At 51.0% G+C, this 19,900-nt stretch overlaps 4 protein-coding genes across 4 annotated transcripts; 2 read left to right on the top strand and 2 right to left on the bottom strand.

Moving 5' to 3' along the window:
• Positions 1–603: 603 nt before the first annotated feature.
• On the top strand, positions 604–1,597 carry N7539_005237 (Zn(II)2Cys6 transcription factor domain-containing protein; the record flags this gene model as incomplete). The annotated part of the gene is made up of 2 exons (XM_056934839.1): positions 604–1,105; positions 1,233–1,597. The coding sequence occupies 2 exons, from the start codon at positions 604–606 to the stop codon at positions 1,595–1,597; spliced, it is 867 nt and encodes a 288-aa protein (XP_056790033.1).
• Positions 1,598–2,807: 1,210 nt separating this feature from the next.
• Positions 2,808–4,322, bottom strand: N7539_005236 (Serine/threonine-protein phosphatase PP-Z; the record flags this gene model as incomplete). The annotated part of the gene is made up of 2 exons (XM_056934838.1): positions 2,808–2,960; positions 3,147–4,322. 2 exons carry the CDS (start codon positions 4,320–4,322, stop codon positions 2,808–2,810), a joined length of 1,329 nt encoding a protein of 442 aa, XP_056790032.1.
• Positions 4,323–11,399: 7,077 nt separating this feature from the next.
• N7539_005235 (uncharacterized protein) lies at positions 11,400–12,866 on the top strand (the record flags this gene model as incomplete). Its single annotated transcript, XM_056934837.1, has 2 exons — positions 11,400–12,245; positions 12,390–12,866. The coding sequence occupies 2 exons, from the start codon at positions 11,400–11,402 to the stop codon at positions 12,864–12,866; spliced, it is 1,323 nt and encodes a 440-aa protein (XP_056790031.1).
• Positions 12,867–13,769: 903 nt separating this feature from the next.
• N7539_005234 (transient receptor potential ion channel family protein) lies at positions 13,770–16,146 on the bottom strand (the record flags this gene model as incomplete). Its single annotated transcript, XM_056934836.1, has 2 exons — positions 13,770–15,448; positions 15,765–16,146. The coding sequence occupies 2 exons, from the start codon at positions 16,144–16,146 to the stop codon at positions 13,770–13,772; spliced, it is 2,061 nt and encodes a 686-aa protein (XP_056790030.1).
• Positions 16,147–19,900: the final 3,754 nt, after the last annotated feature.

Raw genomic sequence — 19,900 nt, 5'->3', positions numbered from 1 at the left:
TAGACGCAATGGCCTCGTGGTATAACATAGTGACATACCATATCCGACGAGAAAGAAAAGGTCTAAAAGTGCAACCAAAGAGGCATTTTCCAATCCCCAATATGGTGCTCAGTTTGCTCACACGTTCCGTTTCCCGCTACCCCAGAAACGGTCTAGAGCGCGCTATTTAATTGCGGCTGAGACGTTTGTTCGGCCAATTAAGGGAGGGAGCCCTGCTTCCGAGTGAGGTTTGGGGTTGCATAGATGGAGGATTTGTATTCGAGGTATTTGAGGGTGTATAAATTCCTGTAGATCAGTCACAGCTCTTCCACCTTCTTTTTTGTTTCCTCTTGGGCAATTTGGACTCGAAGTGAAAGGGAATCCTGAAAGAGCTCGTCGAGACGAGACGAAGAAAAGAAGTTATCCCACGAGAGACCGACCGACCTAGACGTGAAATTGCTCAAAACAACTTCAACTCTTCATTGCTTGCCAGTCGTGTCAAAGAGATTGGAAAGAGACACTCTTTACGACTTCCATCCACATCTCACACTCAAACAAAAAAGAGTCTGAAGTGAACGAACCCAATCTGTACCCCAAGACAGGTCTCAACTCTCTACTCTCAACATGCCACCCTCAACATCCCATCCCCACATCCAACGAAAAGACTCAACAACATCCAGCACCACCGGCACAACTAGCACAACCGCCACCAACAACCGCCACCGCTCCCACAAAGGCTGCTGGACCTGCAAACGCAAACGTATCCAATGCGACGAAGCACACCCCGCCTGCTCAAGATGCACTTCTCGCGGCGTCCTCTGCGAAGGTTACGAGATTCGACTTCGCTGGGGCGCAGGCATCGCGTCACGAGGCCGATTCAACGGAGCGGAAAAGCCCAGCGAGGAATCCATCCCGCCGCCGTCGAGGAGGAGGTGGGATTTGAGAGAGAAGAGTCGACGCGCGAGTGGAAGTGGATGTGGAGGGAACGAGATGAGTAAGAGTGGCAATGGACAGGGACAGCCGGTATTATTGGCGGTGGATACTGAGACAATATCGAGGTCGAGGTTGGAATCGGGCTCGGCTTCGTTTCCGTGTTTTGATCGGGCAGAGAAGGACAGAAGACGAGGTATGTATAAGATGTTGTACACTTTGTTGTGGGAGGGGCAGGCTTTTGCTCTTCAATCGGCAATGCCTCTCACGTTAGACTGAGAAGAAGCTGTCCTTGTTGACTTTGTCTTTTTGATCTTTTCTAGCCTCCTCATTCTCCGTCTCTCATCAAGAACAAGAACACTCACCCGACTCGTTACACTTTCTCTCCTATCCAGCCCAAATAACCCTATATAGCGAGCGCCGAACCGTCAATATTCTCAACGAGCCTGTAGGTGACTTTTCAGGCGACTTTCTCAACGTCACAAAACATTTCCAATTGCCTGTATCAACGAGGATAATCTCACAGTCCGCGACCGAACAACATCAACATCAACATCAACATCAACATCGATACCATCGGTGTCTGGAAGACCTTCAGCCAACACTGCACGTGGATGTGCATGCTACGAATCATCCTCCTAGTGCGTCTCTGGGCGGTGGCGGTGGAAGGCCCGGGATATTTGCTTGAGGGACGAGGTTCCGCTTTGAAGGCACCCCATGTTATTTCTGGTCTTGCTTTTTCAAAAGGGATGTTGAGGATACTGTTTTCGCGTCTTTGCGTTTTCTGTTTTCAATTTCATGCTTTTGAGCCCGGTTACGGAATGTCATGAGGTATGGACTGCGAGATTCGACTGCCAGATGCCTCTGTTGTCCTGGTGTCCTGTCTCTGGTCTGTCGTCTATGATGGACCTTGTGATCTTTTAGAAATGACGAGAGGTGTAAGGTATCTTTATTCCATTTGAGTCAGTGTAGGATGGAGTCACGAGTGGCGCTCGACCTCTCTCGAGCCAGACAAGAGAGGCCCGGGTTCCCAAGATCACCACCTACCTTGTGAACAGATCATATAATAAGAGGAGGGAATGTAATCGCCCTTTTGTCCTTTTCAAGTGGCCGGGGACGTTTGAAAAAAAAAAAAGATCCAAGGAATGAACCACATGGGTAGGTAGAGAGCCTCACCTGTAAGCTACAAGAAAATAATATGTGAGGGTGTGGCTATCAAATGCTTTCTACGACAGTCCCGTGTCAAATTAGAAGTCCAAGCGAGTCTTTCGATCTCGCAAAAGTACCTGATTGACTCACTCACTGAAGGGGTGCCGTGTGACCGTGTGACCGTGTGGCTATATCGAGGAGACTCCAGCTCGAGTTAATCATTTCATATCTCAAATGTGAAGTATTCGTGTACTCGTTGATTTCATTCAATCTGCCCAGTGCCCAAATAGGTGATAGATACAGTAAACCTTGATCAATGTTCAGTCACGACTCACCAGTGATCCACTGTCCAGACTCCAGTGTCCACTGCATGTGTGATTAAAGATGCATGAGCCCCCACACTTGCTCAACCCCGCAAACTCCCAAGTCCAAAGCAAGCAATCGTACACCAAGCCAGAATCGCCCTCATCTCTCGTGATGATAAGCCCCGGCCCCCTTGAAATTCGAATGGAGATGGTATAAATAATGATAGATATATCAAAAAAACAAACCATGAAAGAAATAGTCATCACCTCGTACACAGCTAGCGCCAGCACCATGATAAACATAGCACTTGGCGGATCACATCTCAGTTCCAAGAGACTTGGCGAAGCCTGTAAAAACACCTGATTAGCTCCATGTGCCGAAAGAAAGTGGACCAAAAACCGAATTGCTAAAAGCCTCGCAGACGCAAACTCGGAGCTCAAAACTTACAAAGCTTTCTCCGTCTTGGTCGACTCTCGCGCTTTCCGCATCTGTCGATCCGCCTTCTTCTGGTCAAACGGTCGGAGTAAATTGAAGTTGCACATCAGATCCGCCGAGACGGACATGCTGGCGCCACAATTGTCGAATTCCCCGCAGTACTGCAGAACCAATCATCAGCGTGCTGTTCCCCCAGCTCATCGGGTAGTGACGTCACCAATTCTCAGTTGCGGGCACGAAGAGTCGTAGATCTCTTGAAACAGAAAATGGGAATGAACCAAAAGTGGAAAGACCAAAGGAGTGAAAGTGGCAAGAGCCCAAGAGACGGATGAGATGGAGAAACTGACGTTTGGAGCGGAAAATATCGTGACTAACGACTTGTTACCAAAAAACTCATATCCCCCCTCGACCACCATATGCGATCGACAGACCAGGTCGAGATTGTGATGCTTCAAGAAATTGACAATCGGCTGCTTGCCAAAACACCAACTGACACCTCGGTCGTCATTCGGACCCCAGTCTCGAATATTCGCCGGGTCACTCCAGAGCAGATCATTCAATAGGCCGTACTCGGGGACTTCGACGGGCCGCGAGATCTTGCGGATATCATCCATGTCTGTCAGGTTAGGGGATAAGCCTCCGTGAACGCAAAAGATCTTTTCCGCGACGATCGCCGCAATGGGCAGACAGTTAAACACGTCGGTGAATGTCTTCCAGACTTTGATATTGCATCGACGCTTGCATTCGTCGTGGAAGCCGTAGATCCGGGTGATGTTTGCGCATTCGTGGTTGCCTCGGAGGATGAAGAAGTTTTCGGGATATTTGAGTTTGAAGCACAGCAACATCATCATGGTTTCGAGACTCTGCTTGCCGCGATCCACGTAGTCGCCCAGAAAGAGGTAATTGGTGGTGGGCGGGTAGCCACAGGTGTCGAAGAGACGTAGGAGGTCAGGGAATTGGCCGTGCAAGTCGCCGACAATTTGAATGGGAGCGTTCACTTCCAGTAAGATAGGCTGTGAGAGGAGGATGTTGCGTACGGATGAGCAGATCCCGGCAATCTCAACATTCGTCAAACAGAAGCTCTTGGAGGGTTTGGAGGAGCCCGCAGCGAGGAGGCGGGCAATCGCATCGTCGAGATCGACCGAGGACTTCATGTTTTGTCGATCTCTCACCGAGTCGTCCCAGATGATCGAGTCTAAATCAAAGGCGTTGCTCTTCTTCAAGATGGATACGGGGGGGTCCGTGACCACGGGCAAGGTCCGTGGCGGCGAGATGCTCATCGAGCGGCCCTGTTGAGGTGATTGCGGCGCACTTTCGACATGTTGTGGCGGACTGGCCTTGTCGGTCGGGGAGGTTGACAAACTCCGTGTGCCCGTAGAATGACCGTTGTCTTTGCTCGACCGGCGTAGATGCTGACCACTGCGCTTCAAGAGCGATAACCACGCCGAAGATTTGGGGGAGGTTGACTTGAAGGGGTTGCTGACCAGACTCGGACTGCGTGGGGTGCTGCAGGTGGAGGCCATTGTCTCGACTTGTCTTGGGAGCTCTTGGCTTCCTGCGACTCGGCAAGCTTTGATTTTTTTCTTTCTTCTTCTTCTTTTTCTTACTTTTTAATTGTTTATTTGCTGTTATCGTTCGTAGCAGAAGGTGGTAGTAAGGGTGATGGTGATGAGATGGTATAGACCCTGATGGGCGGTGCTGGGAATCAGTGTCACGAGAATTGACAATCAGACTAGAAAGGAGAGAGACTGAACACGATCGGACGGAAGCAGTGGGAGATGGGGGGGGGGGGGGGGGGAACACAAGGACTGTGAGACAGGTGAAGAGAGTGCAGTTGGGAGGATTGAACGTCAGACGAGGACTGTGGAATCGGAAATAACTTTTCAACACCAGAAGTGACCGACTCCAGGCCCTTTTAATCCGTCCAGGGTCCAACGAGCAGAGCGAGCAATGAGAGACGTTCATAGCAGAGAGCGAGAGAGAGAGGCAGACGTGAGTGGTGGAGCGGATCTCTGGCGTCAGCTACACTGAATCTGGCCATTCTCACTAATTCGAGCAATCGTTCAATTTGAATTTAGTTTAATTTAATTGTCCTTGGGCGGGGAGGGATCCAAATCCAAATGGGTTCAGTTGTCAAGGCTCACAATCGAAGGAGGGGCGACAGTTACTCAATTGGGCGGTACCAAGGATTAGTCCTACAGTACTGCCGCTACAGGGATTAATGTTACTCTACAGAAGCTCAGCGACTAGTAGGTCGGCCGTCGAGTAGTAAAGTAGTTTCAGGTGTCGGTGACTTATCCCACAGTGGTCTCGTAGGGACAGTTCGCGGTACACCTGACTTGAGGACGGTAGCGACTTGCCGAAGGCAAATCGACGATCGACATGGTCCCATGGGTGAGATTGACTGGAGGAGGAGAGACCATCGTATGATTGGGCGGAGGTTCCCTCTGGACGGCTTCACAGTCGAATCTTGAGTCACTCTCAGGGAGCATTGAGGGGATTCCATCCTATGACGGTCGTGAATGGGGTTTCCGCTCCTCCAGCGAGCTGCCGAAAGGGGATGTGCCAACCCTGCCAACATCCCGAGAAGGGGGAAGCTGTCCTGCACTTGGCTGCAGTGGAGGCAGTTGATGCACCGATACTTGGACGCACTGGCGAGAGTAGCCGAGCGTCAACGTCGGGTCCAGCCGATGAGAGAATGTCCGGGGAGGTTGGTTGGAAGAGGATGGACCGAGCGGGATTCTTCCTGGAGAGGGACCGCTCGTGACAGGCCTCGCGAGCCACAGTGGAAAAAGGGTATTTCAATGTATCCTCGGAGGAGGGAAAGAGAGACGCTTTTCGATTTTATGTTTGATATGTGTTTTCTCGGCCTGTTTTTTTTGCTTTTTCCAGGTTCCACGCTGTCAGCTGTTTATTCCTCTCAACTCTTGTCGCTGCGGAAGGAGGAGGAAGAACAGTCACGCTGGCCGGAAGCGGGGTTTTGGCTTTGGCTTCCAAGAGTCTAGTTTCCTTGGCATTCGCTTGGCAACAGCGAGGCCATCAAATGGGCCGATAAATTCACTCGAACTGTACGGCTGTACGGCTGTACAAGTCGTATAGCCCCCCTCCATGGAGGCTATACGATGGCACTCTGGCATTTGAAGATGGGGAGCATCTCATGGCACTCCGCCTGGGTTGACAATTACAGCATAGCAGGCACGAGACACGGTGCCATCGCAGGGCAGATGGTGTTCGACGGAGCAGATGGACTACCAACTGGACACAGACCACTCGATCGTCGATGATTGAGTGGCGATCGCCAAGTTCACGTGCCCATGTGGTGGTAATCATGACATGCCACTTCCTGAGGCTTGATCCTGCAAGTTGTGATCACCTCAACAACATTCACCAACCAATCTTCCACCCGACAAACATGATCGGAGATTCAGGTCCGATCTGCCCGTGTCCTTGTCGTGCTCGGTCGTGACTCGACCTCGCCTCCGCCGAGGGATGCCGGTGTGCCAATTTTTGCGCCATTGATCTTCTTATCTCACCCCAAGGGTGGGCGGATTTTCTGGTCCGTGGCAGCCTGACGGCCCCGATGCGATGATGACCGGGGCGGGACGCCCTTTCATCATCGACTCGGCTCAGCCTCGAAGCACCAGCACATCCGATGGGTGAGTGTAACCCCATACTCGTGTGGAGCCCTGCCGAGCTCTCCACAATCGAGTGTATCTCTCCCCAGTGATCGGCCACTTGCTCGTCTCCACTTGGATGCTCAAAGATGTCAAGGTGGAGACGATACCCAAAGACCAATCAGTGCAGAATCTGAGAGTGCAGACCCAATTTCTTCAGAAACAGAAGACTAAAGATCAGTCCTGCAGAGTGCAGAGTGCAGACTGCAAATTAATGGATCCGATGCCCCGGGGGTAGGACATGATCAATCAGTTAGAGGGAAGATTGACGAGATAATCCACCAGGTCCAGTAAGTACAGCGATGCCATGTATCCCTACTCTCCCACTGCCTAGCTCAGACCTGCCTGATGTCCCCTCAACCCTCACCATGAGGCCCAACAAGATAACGGTCGCGCCTAAGCGCAAAGCCCACCGGATCACTCCAGTTCCTCGAATAATTGACTTCTCTCCAAGAGACCTTGTCATCTGTGAGGAACTACATAGCTCGGACGAGTGAGATGATATGATTGATTTCGCCCCCCCCCCCCCCCCCTTCTTTTCCGTTCCCCTCGGGCCCCGCAGAGGTCGGACCCCGTGACCTCCATCGCGACCAGATAAGCGTGCAGATGCCGACGGCTGTACCGACTACGACTGGACGGGTAGGAGATGGGGATAGGAAAGAGGTCCACAGTACCAACGTTATCATTTCTATTGCTGCAGTACCACAGCACCTCAATAACATAACAGCCAACGGTCTCGAACAATAGCCATCGTCATGTGGTCTGGTCTCCGGTGCTGCTGTATCAGGTACGAAGTTACTCCCTTGAGCACCTCTATTTACCCTGGAACTCAGTCCCAGGGATTTGTACTCTCGCCTCCGATGGACTTCAGTTTGATGTAGGAGAGTCGTGTATGCCAGCGCATCGAAACACTTGTCCCACATTCCTTGAGACGCACGTCCTATACGCGAGTGACCCTATCCTTTTTCTTTCTCCAGAGGCAACGTGTTTCTGCAGTTTCCAGATTCTCAAAAGCTTTCATGGGACCGCAGGATGAGAGGATATTTCTCAAACGCGTTGTATAAAAAGAGCTACGTTCAACGCTGGTACTCACGCCCTTTCACTGTTTCATACCAGTGTCTCCTCCTAGGCTCCTTGTGGGTTTCGACTGAGCTATGGCCCCAACAACATTCCCCCACTGAATCATCCAAGCGGACGTAAGCGCCCTAAAGCATCAGCTCTAAACTACTACACGCAGTACTTTTACCTCGTCCAGAACGGGGATCACCGCCCCGTCCCGCCAAAACAATACCACCTTACTACACCCTTCCTAAGCCAACTCCACCAGGCAGCCGCCAAGCCGCCTTGGGTCGCAGGGTCCATGTGCGTGTAGGTGTAGACTTGGTGGGGACGGAGGCGGCCGAGACTCTTCAATGACAGCTGGAGGGCTGCATGGTCCTATCTACTTTAGTACGAGGGGGACACAGAAAATGTATAGTTTGTTCGTGGACTCTGCATGGAGAATTCACTCCGAGCAAGGGGGAGGGGGGTTTCAGTCGCTCGAGTATCGGCATACTACACTACCACTCTAGACTAATAAAATGGCGAAGATTCTCACATGAAGAGTTTCTGTTAATTCTACAAACACATCGGTATAGGGTCCAGAATCTTGTCGCTCTAAATCCTTGTCTCTATTGACGAGGATTATCTATTTCGCCGTATTCATCTAGCGGCCCCTTCAACCGGAGATCGTAGTCATGCAGTTTACAATGTTTTCGTGTTTGGCATGAAGATGTTGCCACATTGCCCGGTCAGAATTCAAGCTTCGGTGACCTTTTAGATCAGAGGAGGAACAATCAAAGCAGTACCACATATGGTAATGTGCATCAGTTGTTCCGAGGGGCCCGGGCCGTCCGATGCACGAAGCATGAGAACGGCGGAGATGCTCTATTGCCTCTTGTATATTGTAACTTTGGTCTTGATCATGGACGAGGCATTTGAAGGACGTCATTTGGAAATCTGTAGAGAATCTATTACCCGGTGGAATTTATCATAGTTCTTGCGGGATACTCAACGCAGCTTCAACTTCGTGGATTGCCGTGTGATACTCGATTCTCGATGCGCACTCCACTTCAAACTTGAATGGTCAAAAGAGCAGTGTCTTTCGCAGCAAATCACTCAGTGGTGACTGGGGAATAGCTCCTTCTCCATTCACAATGACGCAAGAAGATGCAACAGTCACGTCAGAGACCTTGGTGAGCGGCTTTTTCCGCCGAGGGCAACTCTCGGGTTCGAAATGTGTTCGTTGCCCCCATTGAGACGCCGCGGCCATTGCATTGCGCCCAGCTCGTTGGATTCCGTCCCGAGACAGTCGACTTATCACCAGCTTGGTGATGACTCGAGCGAAAAGTCCTGGTCCTTACCCCAGTCACACTGGATACATTTTCTGGAGATCTTGTCACTATCGCCGTATCGTATTTGATTTTATACCTCAAATATACATAGCTGGGGGCGTATTCTCGGTGATCCGTGACCTTTGCAGAGCTAGATGAATCACTCTCAGGTTTCCCAAAGAAGTCATGGGCCCGGCACCAGCTGCCATATCTGACAAAGAGCTAGAGGTTGGTCAAAGATACCGTCTAGGAAGTCTGGGCCTTTTCCGCAGAACAAATCAAGATCCATCTGTTCTTGCTGTATCATATAACCGCTATCTTGAATTGACCGTTGGGCCGTGGGAGCTCCAGAAGCTGCTTCGTAAATCAAATGTCTCGCGTCTTGATCATCCGGCAGTACAGCTGCTAGTGCCATGGCAATTCGCTTGGATTCCTTTAATTGAATGGACACAGTAAGGGCGTGTGATACTGGCCGTCGGATCCTGCGCTAGATCACTTTGAAGATTTCGTTTCAAGGATACAATTTGGTAATGGAAATTCCAATGTAATGAAGCAACAGCTAGTTTCAGCGCCTTTCAGTGTCTCATAATCTTTTAAATCCCGATAAATGAGATGTTATCGACCGTCGATGCATTAACCGGTAGAACCACGCAGAAAAGGAAATCGAGAGATACGGACGTCACCTTGCTTGCATACCTAGTCTCTCTGTCCATTTTGAGTCTAGCCACGCGCCCGAAAATCGTGCTCTCATTCACAACATGTAAGCTGTAGACACATTCTAAGAACTTTGGCTTTGGATTGTCGTCCGTCAGGGACACTAATCCTTGGACAATCTCCGCGTGTCTAAGAAGATGCAGGTGAGCGATTGCTGACATCAAAGTACACATGCCAGACGCTAGGTAACCTTCCATTGATTCGGCGCTATGAGACGAAGTATTCTGACACGGAAGCGATGGTCCAGTCTCAACTATAGAACATTTAGAAGCTATCTTCGCGATGAACGAGCGCTGACCCTCCTGCAGGTACTTCGGTCGTGATCTCAAAGCGCGTGCTGCGTTGACTGGCAGTGCCAGTCGTACATGTTCTATGGGGATATTCGGGGACCGACTATCCCCGGTATATGACATATGTACCAAGTATACCAATTTTGGGAGGACATGAAGAGGCCAGATCACCGAATCATTATGAAATTGATGAGAGAGGATAATTGAAACGTGGTGACGGGAGGTTAGGGGGGCTATGCTGTCGGTATCGGAGGGGGACCCCCGAGAAGCGAGAAGGATGATAGATGAGAAATAGATGGGCCATTTGATCAAAGCTATTGACTGGCAGAAACATCATCATGTTCATGTGCAGGTGGTGATAAATCCTAATCTCGAAATCAAAGAGAAGAGGGAATACCTGTAGAGGGCAGTTTGTATGGCATGTGATACTCTCAACTCACCGCAGTCCATAGCCTAGATAGAATCTCTCCCCCGTAGCAATCTCACACCTCATCTCTCTCACACATGGTGATGCTGCACCTATTGTGGCCACTTCCCAACAAGGACAAGGATATGAAAACTCTCAACTGGAAGCTGGCCCTAGCAGCTGACAGATTCCAGCATTCTTCAACCTACGACAGCCCCCTTGAAATAAACGAAAAAAAAAAACGTTGATTGTAATCAAGCTCAACGAGAGGGTATTGACTGTCTAGAGGACTGCCCAAAAGGCTCCCTGGAAGTCAAACGGGTCCGCTGATCAAATCAGGGTTTTTGACTATTACTTGATCAAGGTACCGCCGCACGGGGACATTGTGTGATGCATCGGCATTTACTAGCACACTACAAGAGGAGCGCACGAGACTTCGTAAGGCTCTAACGAACTCAGTGTTAAGTTCAATGTGCCGGTTCCCACACCTTATAGATCGAAAAATAACCCGTGAACAGATCGACATGATTAGAGAATAGTAATGGTAATCGACCACTGCTGCTTCCAGGATCCTTCTTGACCCCATGTTGATGCTCGACAGCCGCATTCCGGGGGCAGCCGATCCAGGCACGCGTCCCTCGATCAGATAAGGTGTGTCTTGGATTTTTCAAGGCAGCCACAAACTCAATCACGAACTACTGTACCAGTAAATATCACTCAGTGCGCTGTCGTTTGTTTCCCAACGGGCAGTTTTCAGATAACACTGACAGATCCCATCTACCGAATTCATCCTCTTCTTCCATGTACAAGTGTACATGCCTGTTGGTGCAGTTATCATCCAAAACACACGGACCCCCTACTTCCCCACGACTAACCCCAAAGGGGATGGCGGAGCGAGTGGATGCGCAACTGGTCAGATCGCGTGTCGAACACGATCAGATTTGCTGACTGCTGACTGCTGACTGCTGACATTCTGTGGTCTTCTCTTCTTCTTCTTCATGTCTTTGAATTGACTTTCGTTTGAGTGTATCTCCATGTCCATCGTGACATGACTGTCTCCGCGGCTCGTTGAAGGTTGCCCGCTGCTGTCCGACCCAACCCAATTCATCTATACAACATGTCAGCCACCACTCATTCAACGCCAATGACCTCCACCGATGGGGGCTCAACTCGCCAGCGCAAAGCCAGAACTTCAACGCATCCAACATCCAGCGGCCCAAATTCTTCCGAGACCTTAAAAAAGGAACATATACAGAGTCGGGTATGCTCCAAAAAGCCACGCTCATTCCTGCGGCGCCTCAAAAGACGCGCCATCAAACACACCTGGTCGATTCCGCTACTCCTCCTAGTCGCCATCGCTTCGCTGTACGCCCTCGACCCAACCGAGTCCAATATCGTCCACCACTTGATATTCCTCTCGTACGCGCAAGACCCGACGGATAGTGACAGCATCAGCTCCCTCGACAATAGGCCTGACCACAACAACCTCCCCATACAATATGGCAAAGGTCTCTGGGACATCGCGTTCGTCGCCTTCTACACCATCGTCCTCACATTTACCCGTGAATTCATCATGCAAGAGCTCCTCCGACCTCTCGCGCGCGCCTTAGGGATCAAGCGCGCCAAACAACTCCGCTTCATGGAACAAGCGTACACGGCCATTTACTTTGGCTTTTCAGGGCCCATGGGTCTCTATGTGATGCGCCGCACGCCAGTCTGGTACTTTCACACGCCCGGGATGTACGAGGGGTTTCCGCATCGAACACACGAGGCGGTGTTTAAATTCTACTATTTGTTCGAGGCGGCGTACTGGGCGCAGCAGGCGCTGGTGATGATATTGGGGATGGAGGCGCGCAGGAAGGATTTCAAAGAATTGGTGGCCCATCATATTGTCACCTTGGCGTTGATCGGACTGAGCTATCGGTTCCATTTCACGTATATTGGGATCGCGATCTACATCACCCATGATATCAGTGACTTTTTCCTCGCGGTGAGCCACCCCCCAACTTCACCTCATCATCCCCTTCCTCCACCTCCAGCCCCAGCTCCCTTACCCCCAAATTTGAAAAAAAAAAAAAAAATAAAATAAAATAAAACAGGTTCCCTTACTGATCAAACTCACACGCCGAACTAGATCTCCAAATCCTTCCACTACATCGACTCGGAACTCGTCATCCCCCTGTACGCCCTCAACGTAGCCACATGGATCTACTTACGCCACTACGTCAACCTCCGCATTCTCTACTCCATCCTGACCGAGTTCCGCACCGTCGGACCCTACGAGCTAGACTGGGAGACGCAGCAGTATAAATGCTGGATCTCGAATCTCATCACGTTTGCGCTTCTGGCGCTGCTGCAGAGTCTGAATCTGTTCTGGCTGTATTGTTTGATGAGGAGTGCGTGGAGGTTTGTGTCGACGGGGGAGAAGAAGGATGATAGGTCGGAGGAGGAAGGGGAGGAGGAGGTGCTTGTTCAAGAGAAGCTCGGTTCGGTTAATGCGAGGGAGGTCAGTCTTGTTGATGCCGCGGATGTGTGCATCGAGGTTGAGGAGGGTTGTCCGACAGGTGTGAGGGATTCGGAAGGTACCGATCGAACTGGGTCATGGTCATGATGTCTGAGTGTGATGGATCACACTGTGACTCCAATGTCGCAAATTGACGCGAACGAACCTACGTCTACGGTGTTTGGAGAGTTGGGTACGTCGTCCACACAAGAACGTGGTTCGTCCTTGCAAAACCCCATGTTCTAGACTAATTACCCGACTTCAAGTGATGATGCCTGTATGTACTTACTACTTACTCAGATACTATTTAATGTCTAATGAAAACCCGACGAAAGGATGATCTGCAACGGATTCGCTTTACTTGCACACTGCACGACAAAGCGTTGGATTTGCTCTCCACATTCAAGGAGGCTAGATTCTCAGGTTCATTTCGAGAAACTTTCCCCACATTCTCGATAAAGCAAGCCTGACCCCCGGAAAGGTGGTTCTCTCAAGCTAGATATCGAGAGAGGGTGATGTCTAATATCATTAAAGAGGCGAAAGACATGCGCGTGACCGATAGCGAGAAGCTATGCAGATGGTCTGGAAACTAGGGCGGCGCGAGAGAAATAAAGACAGCCAGATAGCAACGCAAGAAGGGAAGGAGAAACGCCAGAAGCCCATATGTACAAGCTGGTGGGATAGGAACTTGGAAAAAGGAATGAATAAGAAGCCCGACGCCAGTGTGCCGATGTATCCAAGAACGCCAAGTTTGTATGTGTCTCTCTCTTTCAACAAAGGAATGCGAAGCAAGAGGAGGAAAGAGTAGAGGGGGCTGGTAGGAGGAGCAGTAGGGGAGAAAAAAAAGGGGGGGCAAAGGTGGCCGAGGAAAAGGGAGAACCGAGGGGACTCGTCCCAGGACTGACTCGGGTGTGTGTATAGGTGAGGAAGAGGTAGATCGCGAAGTGAAGGATAGTGAGGCGGGTGATTAGGAGGACAGGGAGAGAAAAGATTCGATCAACGCGCAAGATTCTAGACTATACGCTCTTCGGAGTGAGGTTTCGTGTATGCTTGTGGTACGGACGTATCCGAGCCACTTGTTGAAACGGAAGGAAGTGTGGGCTGGGAAGAGCCCGTCAATCCTTGGTGTGGTGCTGGTGTGATATCGTCGTTGGAAGCCGATCGTGATGACGCGGGCTGCCACTCGTTCCCTTGCGAGACCGCATGACCGTCCTCAACCGCCAGATTCTTCTCCAAAGGTTCCAGTTCAGTGATCCGACGATCCTCGGTGAGGACGGTGGAGGATCGGTCTTGCGGCAGCGTGGTATATTTCACAGTGGGTTCTTTCAGGGTGATCACATTGTAGAACACCATCAGGAAGTAAACGAGGAGGGCGAGCATGAAGAGCGCATTGAGGATGAAGAAGATGACCTCCATAACACCGCTGACCAGCATGGGTAGGCCAAATACTTCAGTGAAGAAGAGGAAGAAGATGGCATTGAGGAAGTTGATGGCGGCGGTAGTGATGGCAAAGATATTGGCTGTCTTGCTCATGAACGGTCGAATCGCAGCTGTGGCGACGAGGAAGGCAATCTCAACAATCAGGAGCACAATGGCCTGGGCCAGAGGGCTCGACTGACCGAACGCGATGGTGGCTCCCTTGACTAAGGTGTAGAGGAACATCGGCACCATGAACCAGAAGGTACGTGCCCGGTAGTTCACATACAAAATGCCCCACCGCGTTAAGCAGACCGGGTCGGAGTAGAGCGTGTAGGCAGGGTCCTGTCGCAGTGTTCGAGAAAGTCGAGCACGCTGGAAGACCTTGAACATCGCCCAGCATAGAACCGCGGTCATGGTGAGCCACATGCAGATCGCCAAAACGATCTCTGCGGCGGAATCCTGATGAACAAGTTCCCACAGACCGAGGCAACACAGCTGAGAATATCCGAGAGCGGCCATCCAATAGAGATGACCACGCATAAAGTCCTTCCAATCTGACGTGTTTGTCACGGTCCGCTCCGGCTTCTCTCGCAAGGCAGTCTTCTTCAATCGGGGAAGGACCAGTTTGAGGGCCAGAACCACCAAGAGGAACACAACGGTCACAAAGTAGAAGAAGAGGTAACTCGTCATGAAAATGTTGGACGGTTCGATATTGATGCGAATCCCCACGCGCTCGATGCCCGAAACTTCGACTTCACCCCCATTTTTCGTCAAGTCGGTAGCCCGAGCGACCAGCGACCGGGCCACCATCGAACGCTTCTGCATAATCACCGAGTACTCATTCAATTGGGCCAGAATCTTGGACGGAGTACCGCCTGTGGAACGCTGGAACCATGTCGCGATTGTCTGCAAAGCCCGAGCACCCACCAACCCCATCGTCCACTGCCAGATTTGCGTCCATGATTGCACCAGCGGCCGATGCTTGATTGCCGTCAATCCCCAGATCGCTTGAATTTGCATAAAGCTGAGGAACAGCAAAGTACGGAAGGCGACATGACTTGCGAGATTGCCGCGGCCGAGAATCGACAAGACGACCGAGGTGAAAAGTCCAATGCCGATGAGAACGGCCATCGACCAGGCCACGCCCGCTTGATCCACCGTCACGCCATTGTTCACTTGGGCCTCCACACACGTCACCTTTTTGCCAGTATCGGAATTGATGATCTGTAATCGCACCACCGCGTCCAGGTCAGGCATAGTGTATGCGATACCTATATTGATCAAAGGGTGGGTAAACCCGTACCCCCTCCAGAGTCAGTCGCTGCGTCATTCTCAAGCAAGGGACGGATAGCTCGGCAAGACCCGAAAAGGGAAGTTAAAAGATGGGAACGCGGGAAAAATGGCTGCACCGACTGCACAGTGCATACCAGCCCGTGCGAGCTCGAGCGGTCGAGGACGCACGTGGACCAGCGAGAAAAATCAAAAGGGGAAAAGAAAAAAAAAAAAGAGAGAGAGAAAGAGAGATTAAAGGCAAAACGGATTGGCAAATGGACGGGGGGTTGTGCAACAACCGGGAGTCAGACTCACCTGGGATGATGGATAGATCAACTCCGTCAAGATTCAGCGGCACGTTGGTGATCTTCAAGGCCGTATCCTTCCGTAATGGACAGAGGGCGTCGACGTTCAAGGCACATGGGTTGAGGTTCTTCGTGGCAGCCTTGTACCCGTAGACGTAGAGAGCGATATCAATGTAGACATTGCCGGCGTAGTTGGCTTGCCCGTCGAAGCTCACCAGAGCACTATTGTTGCTGGGAGTGAAGACAATATCGAAGTGGTTGACCGAGATGATTCCGTCATTGGAACACGGGATGAGGGCGTGAGATTGTAATAACCGTTCCGCGGCCACGGGCGGAGCGAGACTGAAAGCGAAGACGCTCGCTGCCAGCCAGTGCGAGACCGAAAATCGCATGATCAGCTAGAGAACGGAGGCGGAGGGAAGGGGAGGGAGCGAGAGCAGAGGTCTGCAGCCCTGATGAGGGCGAAAGCGAAAGTGGGAGACGCTGGAAAGCTTGTGAGGGGATGGCGAAGATGGAGGAAGGAAGGTTGAACGTTGAGATTATGCGCAGAGTTGGAGATCGGCGGTAGTACGTTCACAGTTTGGGGGGGGGAGGGGCGGAAGATTTAGACTCGTCGGGCTGGGACAGGATTAGTTGGCGGAGTCGAATTATTGGGGGGCTGTCGACGACATGCATATGTAATAAATCATGGGGAAGGAGATAATCGAAAGAGGTGCCAGGCAGGGAACGTGGTCAAGAGAAGGGCCGCGTGAGGGGTTAGGCTGGGTTAAGGGGAGGAGTGTATGAGATCCACGCAGAGGGCAAAGGAGAGTAGCAGTCGTGAGGTCCACGACGCACAAGGCAACATCATAGATGGAGGGGGGATGTTGTGTCAGTATTACTGAGGTGTATTGCAGTATTGCACCAGGTTTTGGGGTTTGGCGACTGCAGGCTGAGCTGTCTGTTCCTAGCCTCTCAGCCCTGAAGCTAAGCGCTCAATACAAGAATACAAAGAGGATGGAGTTTGATGTATGTACATACAATTGTACATTAGGGACGAGCCTGAGTGTCCTGGTATCCGAGTATCCTCCGTATTTCATCGGCCAGGCTCCAGCAGACCACTCACGAGTCACGACTCACCAGATCTTGCGATGGTAATCATCGGTACAGCTGCTGAGCTGACGATGATTCATAGAATGGATCAGGACCATTGACCTGGCTTGGCCGTCTCGCGCGGATTCTTGAATTCTGCATTACCGAGTCCGTGATGTATGTACATGGTACTGAACATTGATTACGGCATCGACTGGCCAGCTTCCCGGTCCCCGGTGGCGCATCAACGCCGCAAGCAGACAAATGGAATCGCATGGGCCCTGGCTGGATCGGGTGTGGCGGAAGTCTGGTTGAGTTGGAGCGGCATGACCTCAGCACAAAGGAAAGTCAGTTGGGAAGAAAGCGCATTCACCTTTCATGCAACAGTCCCGATTCCCGACGCAGTTGTGTGAGGAGAGTCTAACCCTAAAAAGGAGCTTGCGAGGTGGAAGTCTCGGTAGGAATCCTCAAAGTCTGGTGGTAGCAGTAGTAGACTCATGTAGTAGTGGTATTTGCCGAGTCGGCATGCCACAGGAGACTCCGAGTCATGGGTAGAGTCGCTTTATCTGTATTCTCAGATGCTGTATATCGGTTCATGCTCTTCCAGTCTCCGTTCGGATGCATTCTCAGAGCGTCTGCGAGTCAGCGACCGTTCCAAGGTGCTTCCATTCATCTATTGTCTGCTGGTAGTCTGTACATCACCCGTCCGACTTCACCAATCAGTATTATGGAAGACTGCAAGAGTCCAGAGCCCAGAAGTCTTGATGGTTCACCAATAACAAACCCAATCTGTGGCAAACCGGTGGGAATGGTCTCGGCGGTCGAAGCTGTCTTTGAAAAGGGAGTCAATCTGAATCCAGCATACCACCATTGACCATACGGCATAGTCATACCGTACCGCATCACGCCCGGCTGTCTCTGGACCCACCGGCCCACTCAGGCGGCACTGCCACATAGTAATTTGCTCAAGTCAACAGCACCGGATGGTCGTGAATCATCACGTGATCCAAGTTCATCCTACAGTGCTGTCGGAGTCGTAGTGCTCCGAGTCAAGTGATACTATTCAGTATTCACTCCCTACTCCAGAACTGCTACTCTAGATAGTCCGAGCCATGAATCTCACTGCCAGTACCAGACGCAATCTCTTTCCCCTTCGAGCAGAGATCACTGGAGTCATGGTACGGTCGTATCGACCTGATCCATTCCACGGGGTTCAGGTCGTGCTTGATGGGTCCGGTCCTTCAATGTCACAGGCAGTTCAAATGGAAAGGGTCCCGGGGGTTCCTGACAGGTAGCTCCATCTGTCAGGAGAAAGCACTGCTTTCCCCCTTTAACTCGACCCAGACCGTCGCATGCTTTCCTATAGTGGTAATCTATGTTATACAAGAATTGAGCGCTAAGCGTTTAAAGCGACCCCTTTATGGATGATGGCTCATGTGTCACTGCAAATCAAAATGAGAAGTGGATCATGATTCGAGCGTCTGTGGAGTGTAGCTCAGTGATTATCTGCCATGCGTCCTCCAGTGAGTAGAGTGAGACACATGTTCATGAGATAAGATAACTGGCTATTGTATGTAATTCATCGCGGCCCCTGGGAGGCTGGGAGGCTGGGACAGGGTCACCTATGACCCTACAATCTGAATCATGTACAATTGGGTGTATATAGTCAAGCATTGTGGAATGTTGTATCGTATTTCTTTGTCTCGTTCGGGTAATCGGTATAACTGTCAGAAAGTCTGGGGTGCATTCACTTCATCACTCGAGCGGAACGAAGGTTACGTGATCGATCAATTAGCGGTCCCTCCAACCCTCATTTCTGGATGGAATACTCCCAGCCTGCTTCAATATGAGCTGCCAATCCTTGGCTCCAGGAAGACCGACCTCTCTGCTCCAGAAACGGCAACCTTCTCCCAGCTTGAACCTCTTGGACTGCGTCGTGGTGAGCTAATCAGAGCACATTTCCCAGTTTTCATGGCCTTCCCGAACTGCATTCTGCAAGCCACGGCGTGCAGGATGATGGAGCAGATCTAAAGGCTAAAATTTGCGTTCGTCGAGGCCAGTAGACTTTCAAGCGGTGGCCCGACCGGGGGCACAATGGGAAAAAAATGGCACTGCTGGATGCAAGAGGGGTTTAAGGCACAACAGCTGCGCAGCGACCTCGTGGACTACAACAGAAAACTCCGAGCACTACCCTTGACTGCTATGAACTCGTCAACAAGGTCAATCCATGATCCTACTAGTACAGTGACTCTATCCAAGGTTGTCTATGTCAGACGCCATGTGTTCATGCTGCAAGGTCACCAGATCTGATCGATATTCCCATGTTCCATAATACAGTAATACTGTACAAGATACAGTATGATACAATCCCCCCCCCCCCCCCCCCCTTTATCCGAGCTGATGTCATCTTCAGCATTACGCTAGACCGATCCACCCATCCATCCGTGGATCGGCGACGGCCACAGTCCACGGGTCCATACTACTACTGTCGCAGCATCAAAGGTGATTCGAAGGAACCATCCAGACAAAAACGACGATCTGTTCAAGAGGACGAAAGCAGTCGGGAGATAGGAGCCAAGGTGCGGAGCTCGACGCATCAGCTTTGTTACGGCACAAGTACATCGCACTTCCAGACTCCAATACCTCTACAACTACAAACCACGTTGTGCCTTCGAGGACGCACACTTCATGAGCATAGACTGCGTCACACTACAAATCCTTGATGCAAAGCGACCTTGATTGGAAAACCCTTCCCTGAAGTGTTTTTGTATTGTCGCATACTCTTGAAGAATGGTCTCACTCTAATGCCTCTGTTGATGAGCTGACAACGCAGAGTCGCAGACAATCACTAGTAAGTTGTAACTACCGGTTGATCTTTCGAGAACCCCTTCAAGCTGAGTAGAGTGTAGACTCAGTAGAATGACTAGAACGATAGGATCTCGCTTCCATCTTCAAGACTGGTAATGGATCAAATAAGTATTGAGTTGTACCTGCACAATACGGGATCCATACCGAACCACCGACTCGAAAAAAAAAAAAAAAAAAGGTCGACTCAACCGTTGGCGCCCGCGCACA

This window comes from Penicillium diatomitis (assembly GCF_028827545.1).
Source record: "Penicillium diatomitis strain IBT 30728 chromosome Unknown utg000005l_segment0_segment0, whole genome shotgun sequence".
In the NCBI taxonomy this organism is placed as follows: domain Eukaryota; kingdom Fungi; phylum Ascomycota; class Eurotiomycetes; order Eurotiales; family Aspergillaceae; genus Penicillium; species Penicillium diatomitis.
The sequence above is the reverse complement of the archived record's forward strand: the minus strand, read 5'-3'. Positions and strand labels throughout refer to the sequence as shown.